Source organism: Scyliorhinus torazame, chromosome 16 (genome assembly GCF_047496885.1).
Source record: "Scyliorhinus torazame isolate Kashiwa2021f chromosome 16, sScyTor2.1, whole genome shotgun sequence".
NCBI lineage: Eukaryota > Metazoa > Chordata > Chondrichthyes > Carcharhiniformes > Scyliorhinidae > Scyliorhinus > Scyliorhinus torazame.
This window is the reverse complement of record NC_092722.1, coordinates 32,853,001-32,865,790: the sequence shown is the minus strand read 5'-3', so window position 1 is coordinate 32,865,790 and position 12,790 is coordinate 32,853,001. Positions and strand designations below refer to the sequence as shown.

The 12,790-nt window shown below is 48.1% G+C and overlaps 1 protein-coding gene across 1 annotated transcript; it reads right to left on the bottom strand.

Annotated features, from left to right (window-relative positions):
• Window positions 1-9,947, bottom strand: LOC140392680 (aflatoxin B1 aldehyde reductase member 2-like). Its single transcript, XM_072478196.1, has 7 exons — window positions 9,655-9,947; window positions 2,901-3,088; window positions 2,234-2,338; window positions 1,559-1,655; window positions 1,354-1,453; window positions 1,061-1,190; window positions 1-766 (listed from the first exon to the last, which is right to left on the bottom strand). The coding sequence occupies exons 1-7, from the start codon at window positions 9,911-9,913 to the stop codon at window positions 590-592; spliced, it is 1,056 nt and encodes a 351-aa protein (XP_072334297.1). The 5' UTR covers window positions 9,914-9,947; the 3' UTR covers window positions 1-589.
• Between the last annotated feature and the right edge of the window lie 2,843 nt (window positions 9,948-12,790).

Below are 12,790 nucleotides of genomic sequence, written 5' to 3'. Positions count from 1 at the left end.
TCAATGGTCAATCAGTCTTGTTTTTTATTCTCCACTGGAGATGGATTTGAAACAAATATAATTTTACACTTCAAGTAATAGCTTTGATTCTGTTTACAGTTTGTGTTGACAGTTCAACTCTCCAACAGTTGTGAGATTGGAGTAACTAAAAAAGTCCTCACAGTTCAATCTTATTTCTCTTGCTGGTGTTTCTGTCCTAGGCTAGTCCTCTACCTTATTCCTTATCACAGGACATGTAACTGTATCGGTAAAATAATTTCCCATTGCAGCTTAGCAATTGCTGGCAGACATAATCAGTTACCTGAATCATTTCATCCATATCCAGACACACTAACTGATAAACCTGTCCCGCCTCCGGGTCACTGACCGTGTGGAGTTTGCACATTCTTCCCGTGTCTGCGCGGGTCTCATCCCCAAAAACCCGATGATGTGCAGGATAGGTGAAATGGCCATGCTAGATTGGCCCTTAATTGGAAACAAATTGGGTACTCTAAATTTACAACAAAAAAACTTTGTCTAACCTGATTCTAAGAATGGATGGTGATTATTAAATCGATTATTTTAGTGTGTTAATTTTAAGAAGCTTTCCTTATCTTGGACTGTCCCAAAAAAAATAATTTGGACAATCGTGTGCTACCAGATTCCAAGCTTCATTAAAGGCCTCAACCACAGCTGGGGCAAGTGGCCCTTCCTCAGACGCAGCCAGGTTCTGTTGAAGTTGCTCCATCGTTGATACCCCAATTATAACTCCGTCACCAAGGTCCCCCTGCAGAAAACAAGCAAGACATCAGCTGTTGTACTTATTGTAGGTGAATAATCCGATCTTGAGGAATTGTGGTGAATGAGTAGGCTGGGGATTATCCGAAAGGAGAAGGTGGAGAATGAGTAGGCTGAGGATTATCTAACGATGTAGAATGAGAAGGCTAGGCGCCACCTTGTAAACGCTTCTCAAACTGCTCAGTTGAAATCATTGCCGCACTGTGATTCCACCGGGCCAAGTTATCACCATGATGGGTTGTCATTTATGACATGAATCACTACATTTTGGAATCGGCCATACCCGGAGTTTGGAGTGATGATACATCCATCTTAGTGCTGCTGCTGTCAGGCTTGGCTTCTCGGAAGTATAAGTTGCATCGATTGCTTTCTTCACAAGATCTAAAGCTCTGAAATTATGCTCTTTCCAATACCTGAACCATTGCAAGAAAAAAAGTTTACAGTGAGAATAACAGAGAATGCGAAGCTTAGAAATCACTGAAAATCAGTCGGGAATTCAGATACCAAACATCTCATTACTGCAATAGGGGAGGGTTCGAATGTGAAGCCCAAGCCATGGACAGCTGGTAAACTCACCTGTTTCTGTAAACCTCAGCCCAGATGTTTCCAAAGAAGCGGCCGGTGGGCTGTTTCTCATTTTTGTCTTCAAACTGGTATTTCCCGGTCAGTAGCCCACCTGCAGCAATGAACCACACAGAATATAAATTATTCCTCAGGACAAATTCAGTAAGAATGTTTGCTTCTGTTCTGACATTCATCCATTTCTGGGACGATACTGTACCTGCAAGTGGGTTGTAGGCATAAAATCTCATCCCAAAATGCCGGAGACAGGGTAAGAGTTCTGTCTCCACTTGCCGGGTGGTGGCATTGTACATTCCTGCAAACAGAAGTAAATTATTCCAGAGAAAGTCGTCTATAATGTGGAAAACACATCCAACTGGAAAAATGGGCATTTACTACGACACGTGGCTCGCGGATATTTTGCTTTGTAATCAACAAACGGCAACCATATAGTGCCTTTTACAACGACCAGGCATTTCAAAGTAACATAATTGCCCATCCCTAATTGGCCTTGAGAAGATGGTGAGCCACTTCTTGAACCGCTGCAGTTCATGTAGTGTTGGTACACCAACAGTGCTGATAGCACTATGGACATATAAAATAGGTGACGCCATATAAAATATTGTAAACAAGAATGAGAATGTTACAATTGAGGCAAAGCTGAACCAGAAGCCAATGTAGGTCAGTGGGCAGAGAGGGGTGAATGGAACTTGGTGTGAGTTAGGGAACAGGCAGCAGATTTTTGGATGGTAGGTTTGGTGGAACATACGCATTGTCAAAAAATAGAAGTAACCACCTAATTAATCCACGTATACCTATCATGAAAAATATCAGATGAGCACAATAATTAAAAGAGAATCTCTAGCAAGTTGGATGTTGCAAATCCTTAACATACCTGATAGACTGTGGGAAGAACCCAGTTTTTATATTTACAGATTGAATACACCTCTGCCACTTCCCATGAAGCATAGTTTGAGAGACCAAACTCCTTAAATTTCCCCTAAAAAGAAATCCACATTGAAACATTTTGACTTTTTACAAGTTATTTCACAGCAACAAGAACATCAAACACCAACTGCATCATTAATGGAAACCCTGCCCCCACCACAAAATAAAGCCATGCAAAGCTGTAGCATCAGATCATCTCAGAAACTGCTCAGAGTGTTTTCTATGCTATATATCACTCTAAAGAGCATGACTGTTTTATACCTTTTTTACAAGACCTAATGATATAAATCGTTTACTGGTGTTTGAAGGAATGTTGGCCGTGACTCAAGCAGAACTCCCTGCCCCGAATCATAAATCGTGATGGGATCTTTAACATCTGCTGAGTAAGAAAGTTAGGATGAGGAGCTAACCTCAAATCTTGTCTAAGAGTAGCACTTCCAAGTATCTTGCACTCTCTCATACTGCACTGTTCAATATGCTATGGCAAATTAATCAGCTAGTGCTTTCATTAAAATGGCCGACATGACAAGCCAAATAGCTCTCATTCTCCAATATTCCTGGCCTGCTCTGCATGCCGACAGCCTCAGCGTTATATTTTAATATCCACATTATACTTGTTGGTGAAGTTCCTGACAGGCAGCCAACGTTTCTTCAACAGGTGTCTCATGGTCTGGAGCGTGGAGGTAGAGGATCTCAACACTCTCTCTTTGCAGACGTTCCAACGATGTATTCAACTGACATCGGACACTCTCCGCTTTCAATGTCTTCCCATCCCATGGGTTCACTTTGGTTGTGATCTTTACTTTAATGTACAGAAAGAAACCGGAATCAGTGCAAAATCAAGAAAGAACAAGATACAAGGAATATGAGAGCTGGCGTCACTGGCGTCACATACAAAATTCTGAAGGGCCTTGGCAGGAGAGGCAGGTTAGCTCAATGCAAATTCGAGGAATAGTATTTATTATCTGTTGACTCAGCACTTTACATAGCCTTCGGGACTCAACATCTAGCTCAACAACTTTACATCATAATCCCTGCCTTCATCTTGTTCTGTTTTCTCCCCTTTTTTGTTTTGCTGGGTTGGTCTTGTCCAGTTTCTTAATTTCCCGTCATGTTACTTACAGATGGCTGCTTTGCAGCCACTCATATGGACACAAACATTATATTTGTACTATAACATTAGCACTCTTTGAGTTGCATCATTAAATATTTTGTTACTTAATCTCTCCATCCTCAGAGACCTTCACTTTATACTTTCTGCCTTCTCCCCATCCCCTTACACCTTTATCTTTCTTCAGTTCTAATGAAAGGTAATCTCTTTTTATTTTAAATTTAGAGTACCCAATTCATTTTTTCCAATTAAGGGGCAATTTTAGCATGGCCAATTCACCTAACCTGCAGATCTTTTTCAGGCTGTGGGGAGACATGGGGAGAATGTACAAACTTCACACGGACGGTGACCCGGGGCCGGGATCGAAACCCGGTTCTCGGCTCGCCATGAGGCAGCAGTGCTAACCACTGCGCCACCATGCTGCCCTGAATGAAAGTTTTGTGAGGGCCACGAAGAATCCAGCACGAGTTGAAGGATAGAAAGAAATAACATTTATTTACAATAACATATATATACACACACACAACAGCAGCAGCAGAAACTTCTCTGCTGCTCACTCTCCTCTAGCCGGTTCCAAACTGGCCAGCTTTATTTATGCAGGGAATCTGCTAAGTATTTCTCCGCCCCCTCATTGGGGAAGCTCATAATCCCAAAGGATTGTGGGATACCCATTAGTCCTCAGCCAGTGGTAAGCAGGCAGGTTATAACATCCCTCCCCCCACAAAGTCCAAGGAATCCACCGAAGACCCTGGCGAAGCAGGGCGTCGGAATCGCTTTGCTGCAGGCCGGACACCATTTGCACGAGGCGCTGGATCGGGCGGCGTGTAACGAGATGGAGAACGGCGCTTCCGTGATGAACGGCGTAACGGTTGTACATCCACACCCCGTGGGCCTGAGGATTCCCCCTCTGAGGCGTCCTGTGTCTCCATCTCGGAGTCGGAGTCCGCTGCCTCTGTCATTTCAGCATCTCTATCTCCACGCGGTTCTGCAATGACCTGCGCCGGCTTTTGAGTGCGGCACCAGAGGAAGATTGTGAGGAATACTTTCCACTGTGTCTGGTCTCTGTGGCTGTAGAAATGAGCTCCGGGGGCGGGGAATCTTTGGAAGGGATGGTCTTCTGGACCGAACGTGGTCTACATGCTTGCGCTGGAGATGACCCTGGGCTTGCACCTGGTCAGAGATAGAGCCCATTTGGCGAAAGATTACGCCAGGGACCCACTGCGCACCACCAGCAAAATTCCGAACGAACACTGGGTCACCGGGCGCAAACTGCCGAATCGGCCGATGCCGAGAAGAACCATGTCCCTGCCGTTCTTGTGTGCGGCGTACTTTTGCGCCAATGTCTGGGAAAACCATGCTAAAGGGGGTGCGAAGTCTCCGGCCCATTAGGAGTTTCGCGGGAGCTACCACAGTCACTGCATGTGGGGTGGTCCTATATGAAAACAAAAAACGAGCCAGTCTCGTGTCCATTGACCCGGAAAACTGCTTCTTTAGGCCTCGTTTGAATGTCTGCACTGCGCAGTCCGCCAAACCATTTGAAGCCGGGTGGTAAGGGGCAGTGCGGATATGGCGTATGCCATTCCATCTTCATGAACCTCGCAAACTCCTCACTTGTGAACGGAGTGCCGTTGTCCGTGACCAGCACCTCGGGGAGGCCATGTGTACTGAAAGACAAACATATCTTCTCGATTGCTGCGGAGGACGTAGTGCCTACCATCTTATGCACTTCTAACCATTTAGACTGGGCATCAATTAATAGAAGGAACATGGATCCTTGAAAAGGGCCTGCGAAATCTGCATGTAAGCGTGCCCAAGGCCGCCCTGGCCATTCCCAGTGATGTAGGGGAACGGCCGGCGGAAGCTCTGATGCTCCTGGCAAATGGAGCTGTTTTGGGCCACCTTCTCAATGTCGGTGTCTAGGCCTGGCCACCAGACATAACTCCGGGCCAACATTTTCATTTTGGTCACACCCGGATGCCCATCGTGCAAGTCTCTTGGTATCAGCTCCTGTCCTTTTTCCAGGACAATCACACATATCCCCCACAAGAGGATACCGTCTTCCACGCTAAATTCTGCCGACTTGTAGGAAAATGCCCGCAACTCGCCTGGGAGCTGTTTATGCTGCCCACCATACAGGACTATGTGCCGAACCTTTGACAGGACTAGCTCCATCTGGGTCCACTCACGGATCTGTGATGCCGTGACAGGCAAGGTGTCCATAAAATTTAGGATTGCAACCACCTCACCAGTCATGGGGGTCGACATGGAACCGGTCGACAAAGGCAATCGGCTCAGTGCGTCAGCATTCGCTATCTGGATTCCTGGTTTGTGCTCCAGAGAATACTCGTAGGCAGCGAGCAACAAAGCCCAGCGCTGGATCTGTGAGGAAGCAATGGGCGGTATTGGCTTCTCCTCTCGGAAATGTCCCAGCGGAGGCTTATGATCAGTCACGATAGTGACGTGGCGGCCGTACTGGTGGAAGCGTTTCACCGCAAAGACCACCGCCAGGCCCTCCTTCTCGATCTGCGTGTATTTATTTTCCGCTGCAGTCAATGTGTGGGAGGCGAAAGCTATCGGCCGCTCGGCCCCGTTCTTCATCTTGTGGGACAGGACGGCCCCAATACCATACGGGGATTCATCACATGTGATGAGCAAACGTTTTCCAGGATCATAGTGGATTAATAACCCAGGCGACGACAATTGTTGTTTTACCCGCCGGAAAGCGGTTTCTTGCGGCTGACCCCAAACCCACGTGTGATTCTTCTTTAGCAGAAGGTGCAACGGGGCCAGCGTAGTTGCCAAATTGGGGAGGATCTTCCCGTAATAGTTTACGAGGCCGAGAAAAGAACAAAGATGCGAAGTGTATGTCGGGGCGGGGGCCTGTTGAATTGTGCACACCTTCTCTGCGACGGGGTGCAAACCTTCGCGGTCCACCTGATAACCCAGGTAGACTACTTCCTTCGCCTGAAAGACGCACTTTGTGCGACTTAAACGGACTCCGGCCTCCGAAAAGCGTCTAAGGACAGCCTACAAATTTTCCAAATCTTCCTGCTCCAACGTCCCTGTAATCAAAACGTCATCTAAGTAGACAGCTACACGCGGTAAACCTCTCAAAATGCCCTCCATGACGCGTTGAAAAATAGCGCAGGCAGAGGATACCCCAAAGGGCAACCATGTATATTCATACAGGCCCCAGTGTGTATTAATCGTTACATATGGCCGGGAGGCACGGTCCAGCTCCAACTGTAGGTAGGCGTGACTCATGTCTAATTTCGTGAACGAGAGACCGCCTGCAAGCTTCGCATAGAGATCCTCTATGCGAGGCATTGGATATCGGTCGAGCCGGGAAGCCGTATTCACTGTCAGTTTATAGTCGGCGCACAAGCGAACTGTGGCATCTGGCTTCATTACAGATACAATTGGTGCTGCCCAGTCAGCGAAACGGAAGGGCCTGATAATACCCAAAGTCTCCAAACGAGTGAGCTCCCCTTCTACCTTCTCGAGCAAGGCGTAAGGCATCGGGCGCGCCCAGAAATAGCGCGGCGTGGCTCCTGGTTCGATTTGGATATGGGCTACGGCCCCTTTTATTTTCCCCAAACCGGGCTGGAATACATCTGGGTACCGTCCTAGCACCTCAGTCAATCCTCCAGAAACTATTTGGAGGATGTGCTGCCACTGCAGCCGCAAATGGTGCAACCAGTCCTGACCCAACCGGCTGGGCCTGTGGCTGTGCACCACGATAAGTGGGAAACGCCCCTCCTGGCATCCACAAACAGGGGTCATCGTAGTTCCTGCAATGTCCAATGGTTCCCCCGTATAGGTGGCCAACCTGGCCTGTGTGTCGGTTAATGTAAGGGTCTGTATACCCTGCTTGATGCGGTCGAATGTCCTCCGGACGATCAGGGAGACCGCTGCGCCAGTGTCCAACTCCATCTCAAGCAGGTGACCATTGACCCGTACTATCACCTTAATGGGGGCCACACGAGGAGCTGCCACACAATGCAGCTGCAGGCAGTTGTCCTCCATCTCCACGCCCTCGGGAGTAGTCGCCGCAGGTTCATCCAAATGGAAGGTACGGCCCCTGGGCTGGCCCCAGATTCTGTCGGAGCGAAGGCGCCTATGGCGCCCCCAGGTCCGGCGTCCCCGACGGGGCCGGCGCCCACAAGTCTGACACGGACATGGCTCCTCATCCATTGGTTCTGGAGAAGGCTCCCTTCGGGGAGGAATGCCCGACAGCCACTGCCGTCGATCCGGACGTCACCTCGCCCAAGGTACCGCAGGGGGGATGCTTTCGGATGGAAGGGGTTGCGCCCCAAGGCATGCACCTCTATTCCCTGAAGCTCCTTCACTCCCCGTTCTGCGCTCTCTCGAGACAATACTATTTGAATGGCCTGCTGAAAAGTCAATGTTGGTTCAGCTAACAACTTTCTCTGGGTGGCCGCATTGTTAATACCGCAAACCAAATGGTCACGTAACATTTCTGACAGGGTCTCACCATAGTCACAGTACTCCGCAATCCTGCGTAGCCTAGATAGAAAATTGGCACGGGATTCTCCTGGGGTCCTCTCAGCGGTATTAAACCGGTAACGCTGGACTATCGTGGACGGGGTTGGATTAAAATGTTGCTCCACTAAGTTCATCAAACGTTTTGGTGTCCGGCACAGCTGGGTACGTAAGGCTCCTAATCACCCCAAACGTATGCGGGCCGCAGGCGGAGAGCAATATGACCACCTGGCGCTCGTTTTCGGTGATGTTGTTTGCCCGGAAATAGTAACGCATCCGTTGTGCGTACTGGTTCCAGCTTTCCAGCGCAGCGTCAAAAGCATCCAAACGTCCGTACAGAGGCATGGTGTAATAGAAAACAACTTCCAACCTGTATCCAACAAAAATCCAGGGAGGTGGCTTCAGCAGTGTAGACAGCTATTCACTTTAACCCTTGTCGCCAGTTTTGTGAGGGTCACGAAGAATCTAGCACGAGTTGAAGGATAGAAATAACATTTATTTACAATAACATATTATATATATATACAACAGCAGCAAGTTCCTTGCTGCTCACTCTCCTCTAGCCGGTTCCAAACCTACAGGGGCTGGTTTAGCACAGTGGGCTAAATCGCTGGCTTGTAATGCAGAACACAGCCAGCAGCGCAGGTTCAATTTCTGTACCAGCTCCCCGAACAGGCGCCGGAATGTGGCGACTAGGGGCTTTTCACAGTAACTTCACTGAAGCCTACTTGTGACAATAAGTGATTACTATATTATTATTAAATTGGCCAGCTTTATTTATGCAGGGAATCTCCTAATGACCCTAGCCCCCCTCATTGGGGAAGCTCATACTCCCAAAGGATTGTGGGATTGCCATTAGTCCCCAGCCAGTGGTAAGCAGGCAGGTTATAACATAAAGGTAATCTTGAACTGCAATGTTAACTGTTTCTCTCCCCACTGATGTTGCCCGACCTAAGTATTTCCAGCATTTCTTTGTATTTTTAGTTCTGATATGGTGAGTGTCCAGAACCAGGGGTCACAGTCTGAAAATATGGAGTAGACAATTTAGGACAGAGATGGAGAAAATTCTTCACCCAGAGAGTGGTGAGCCTGTGGAATTTGTTACAACAGGAAGTAGTTGAGTCCAAAACATTGTATGGTTTCAAGAAGCAGTTGGACATAGCACTTAGGTGTGGAGATGCCGGCGTTGGACTGGGATGAGCAGAGTAAGAAGTTTTACAACACCAGGTTAAAGTCCAACAGGTTTGTTTCGATGTCACTAGCTTTCGGAGCACTGCGCCTTCCTCAGGTGAATGAAGAGGTATGTGCCAGAAACATATATATAGACAGATTCAAAGATGCCAGACCTCGTTATTCACCTGAGGAAGCGCCCGGAAAGCTAGTGACATCGAAACAAACCTGTTGGACTTTAACCTGGTGTTGTAAAACTTCTTACATAGCACTTCGAGTGAAGGAGATCAAAGGATATGGGGGAAAGCGGGATTAAGCTTTTGAGTTGCATGATCAGAATGAGTGGCTGAGCTTGCTTGAAGGGCCGAGTGGCCTCCACCTGCTGCTATTTTTTCTATGTTTCCAGCGGTTGCAGCATCTGGAACGCAGGGATTGGGCACTAAAATGTGGGTAGTCTTTCGTTCTGAGATAGACAAATTTGGGGTCTGAGGACATGAAGGGATAATGGGGAGTTGAGGTGGAAGATCACCCATGATCAGCAGGTAGGCTGAGCCGAATAATTTAGTCCGGCACCGCAGGCTGACCTTTGTGTCCCAGTCCCATCGAGCCCATGATCTGCTCCGAGCGCCCCTCTGTGTACATGAACGCGCCGTCCAGCTCGTCGTTCCCACGTTCCATGAACGCGCACACCATTGCCGCGCATTGTTTGGCATCCACGCGTCGTCCAAACTCATTGGTTCCGAGAGCGGTTCGGGGCCGCGACGCAGCAGAACTGGACATGATGCGAGAAACGAGAGGCTGCCACACTGACACAGGGCGCAAAGCGACAGCGACGCCCAACATGACTGCCAGGGCCACACCCAAACCCCGCCCACTCCAGGGCACGTCGCCAATCCCCGCCCGCCCGAGGGCACGGCCCAAACCCCGCCCACCAGGGCACGTCCACAAGCCCCGCCCAACCGACGACAGGCCTCCAAACCCCGCCCACACCTGGCACTTCCACAAGCCCCGCCCAGCCGAGGGCAGGTCTCCAAGCCCCGCCCACTTCAGGGTACGTCACGGAAACCACGCCCACCCGAAAGCACCTTCCCAGACCCCGCCCACCAGGGCACGTCCACATGCCCTGCGCCCCCCCCAACGATGGAGGTGGGGTGAGGGGAATGGAGGTGAGGGGATGGGGTGGAGGTGAGGGGATGGGTCAGTGCAGACTCGATGGGCCGGGTGGCCTCCTTCTGCACTGTATGTTTTATGTAATCTATGACCTGCCTACCTAATCCCACTTGCCAGCGCCCAGAGAGTGGCGAATTTGCCAGCACCCAGAGAGTGGTGAGCCTGTGGAATTGGCCCATAGCCTTGAATGGTATGATAATAATTTTTATTATTGTCACAAGTTGGCTTACATTAACAGTGCAATGAAGTTACGGTGTAAATCGCCTCGTAGCCATATTCTGGAGCCTGCTCGTGTACACTGAGGGAGAATTCAGTATGTCCAATTCACCTAACAGCACGTCTTTCGGGATTTGTAGGAGGAAACCGCAACACCCAAAGGAAACCCAACCAGATACGGATAGAACATGCAGACTCCGTACAGACAGTGACCCAAGCTGGGAATCAATCCTGGGACCTTGGCGCTGTGAAGCAACAGTGCTAACCACTGTGCTACTGTGATGTGCCACGTTACATCCAGGTACCTTTTAAAGGATATGAGGCGGTAGCAGCTCCCTATCCATGCCCCTCATAAACTTGTACATCTCGATTAGGTGAATTGGACATTCTGAATTCTCCCTGTGTACCCAAACAGGTGCCGAAGTGTGCCAACTAGGGGATTTTCACAGTAACGTCATTGCATTGTTGATGTAAGCTTACTTGTGACACTAATAAAGATTATCATCATGTCGCCTCCACTCCAGCTGAAACAACCCAAGCACATCCAACGTCTCTGCACCCCTCCAGTACAATCACATGCTTCCTATAATGTGGAGACCAGAATTGCAAACAGTACTCCAGTTGTGGCCTCACCAAAGATCTATACAATTCCAACAAGACCTCTCTGCTTTTATAATCTATGCTTCGATTGATAAAGGCAAGTGTCCCTTGTGCCTTTTTCATCACCCAATTAACCTGCCATTCTGCCTTCAGAGGTCCATAGACAAACATGCCAAGGTCCCTTTGTTTCTCGGAACTTCCCAGTTTCAGGCCATTCATTGAATATTTCCTTGTCCATTACTCTTTCCAAAGTGTAGCATCTCACACTTTTCAGGGTTAAATTCCATCTGCAACTTTCTGCCCATTTGACCATCACATCAAATATTCCTGTAACCCAAGACACTCAACCTCACTGTTAACTACCTGGCCAATTTTTGTGTCAATCCCAAACCTCCTGATCCTACCCCCCCACATTGTAATTGAGGGTACCCAGCACAGATCCCTGTGGTACACCACTGGACATGGCTTCCAGTCACTAAAGCAGAGTCTGTCACCCTTTGTCTCCTACACCTAAGCCAATTCTGAATCAACCTTATCAACCTACCCTGTATTCCACGTGCATTTGCCTTCTTTATACGTCTCCCATTTCGGACCATGTCAAAGGCTTTGCAGAAATCCACATAAACTACAGCAACTACACGGACCTCATCTACACAGCTGGTCAAATGATCAAAAAATTAAGTCAAATTTGTTCGGCATGACCTCCCTCAGACAAAGCTATGTTGACTATTCGTGGAACTTTTTGATATTCATCAGTCCAAGACTAGAATTGTGATTGGAGTTGAAGACTACAATTATCAGCAGACAGCTTAATTTCTGCAATAATATGATGAAGCAATTTGCATATATGTAATACCGTTCATTTAGTTAAAACATCCCTAGGAACCATTATCAAACAAATCTTCACACCAAACAAAATGCTGATTAAACTCAGGTCTGGCAGCCTCTGGAGAGAGGAACAGAATTAACATTTCAAGTCTTTGACTCTTCAGAGATGAAGACGGGCAGAAACTTAATAGATTATATAGTTGAAGACAGGGTTGGAGAAGGTGGAGGAGAATACAAGTTCAGGGAGCGTAGGTGAGACTGAGGAGAGCTTAAGGAAATATTAATTGGTGGTAGAGCAAGCAGTTTTAAGAAGCATTTTAAAAGGACTGGGAGGTACAGAGGCTGAAAAGTTTAAAATCAGGGGTACACAAGAAGCCAGAGTTGGAGGAGAACAGAGATCCGAGTTGGGATGGAGGAGATAAGGAGGGAATTTGAAAGCGAGGATGAGATTTTAAAATCCAGGGGATACCGGTTAATGTAGGTATGCAACTGGATGGAAAGTCATTGAAATAGCTGAAGACCAGTACATCCCTAAAGAACAAATGTTCCATGTATACAGTCAAGCAACACCGACAATATGGAGGTAAGATAGATGAAAAACTAGCAAGCAACCGAGAGTAATATAGAAAGCAACAGAAGAAAATAAGAGCTTCAAAATTGTAACACAAAAGAAAACTTGTAAAGTGTGTAAAGGTGTGCAGCACGGTGGCACAGTGGTTGGCACTGCTGTCTCACGGCGCCAAGGTTCCAGGTTTGATCCCGGCTCTGGGTCATTGTCCGTTTGAAGTTTGCACACACTCCCCGTGTTTGCGTGGATTTCGCACCCACAACCCCAAGATGTGCAGGCTAGGTGGATTGGCCACGCTAAATTGCCCCTTAATTAGAAAAAATGAATTGGATACTCTG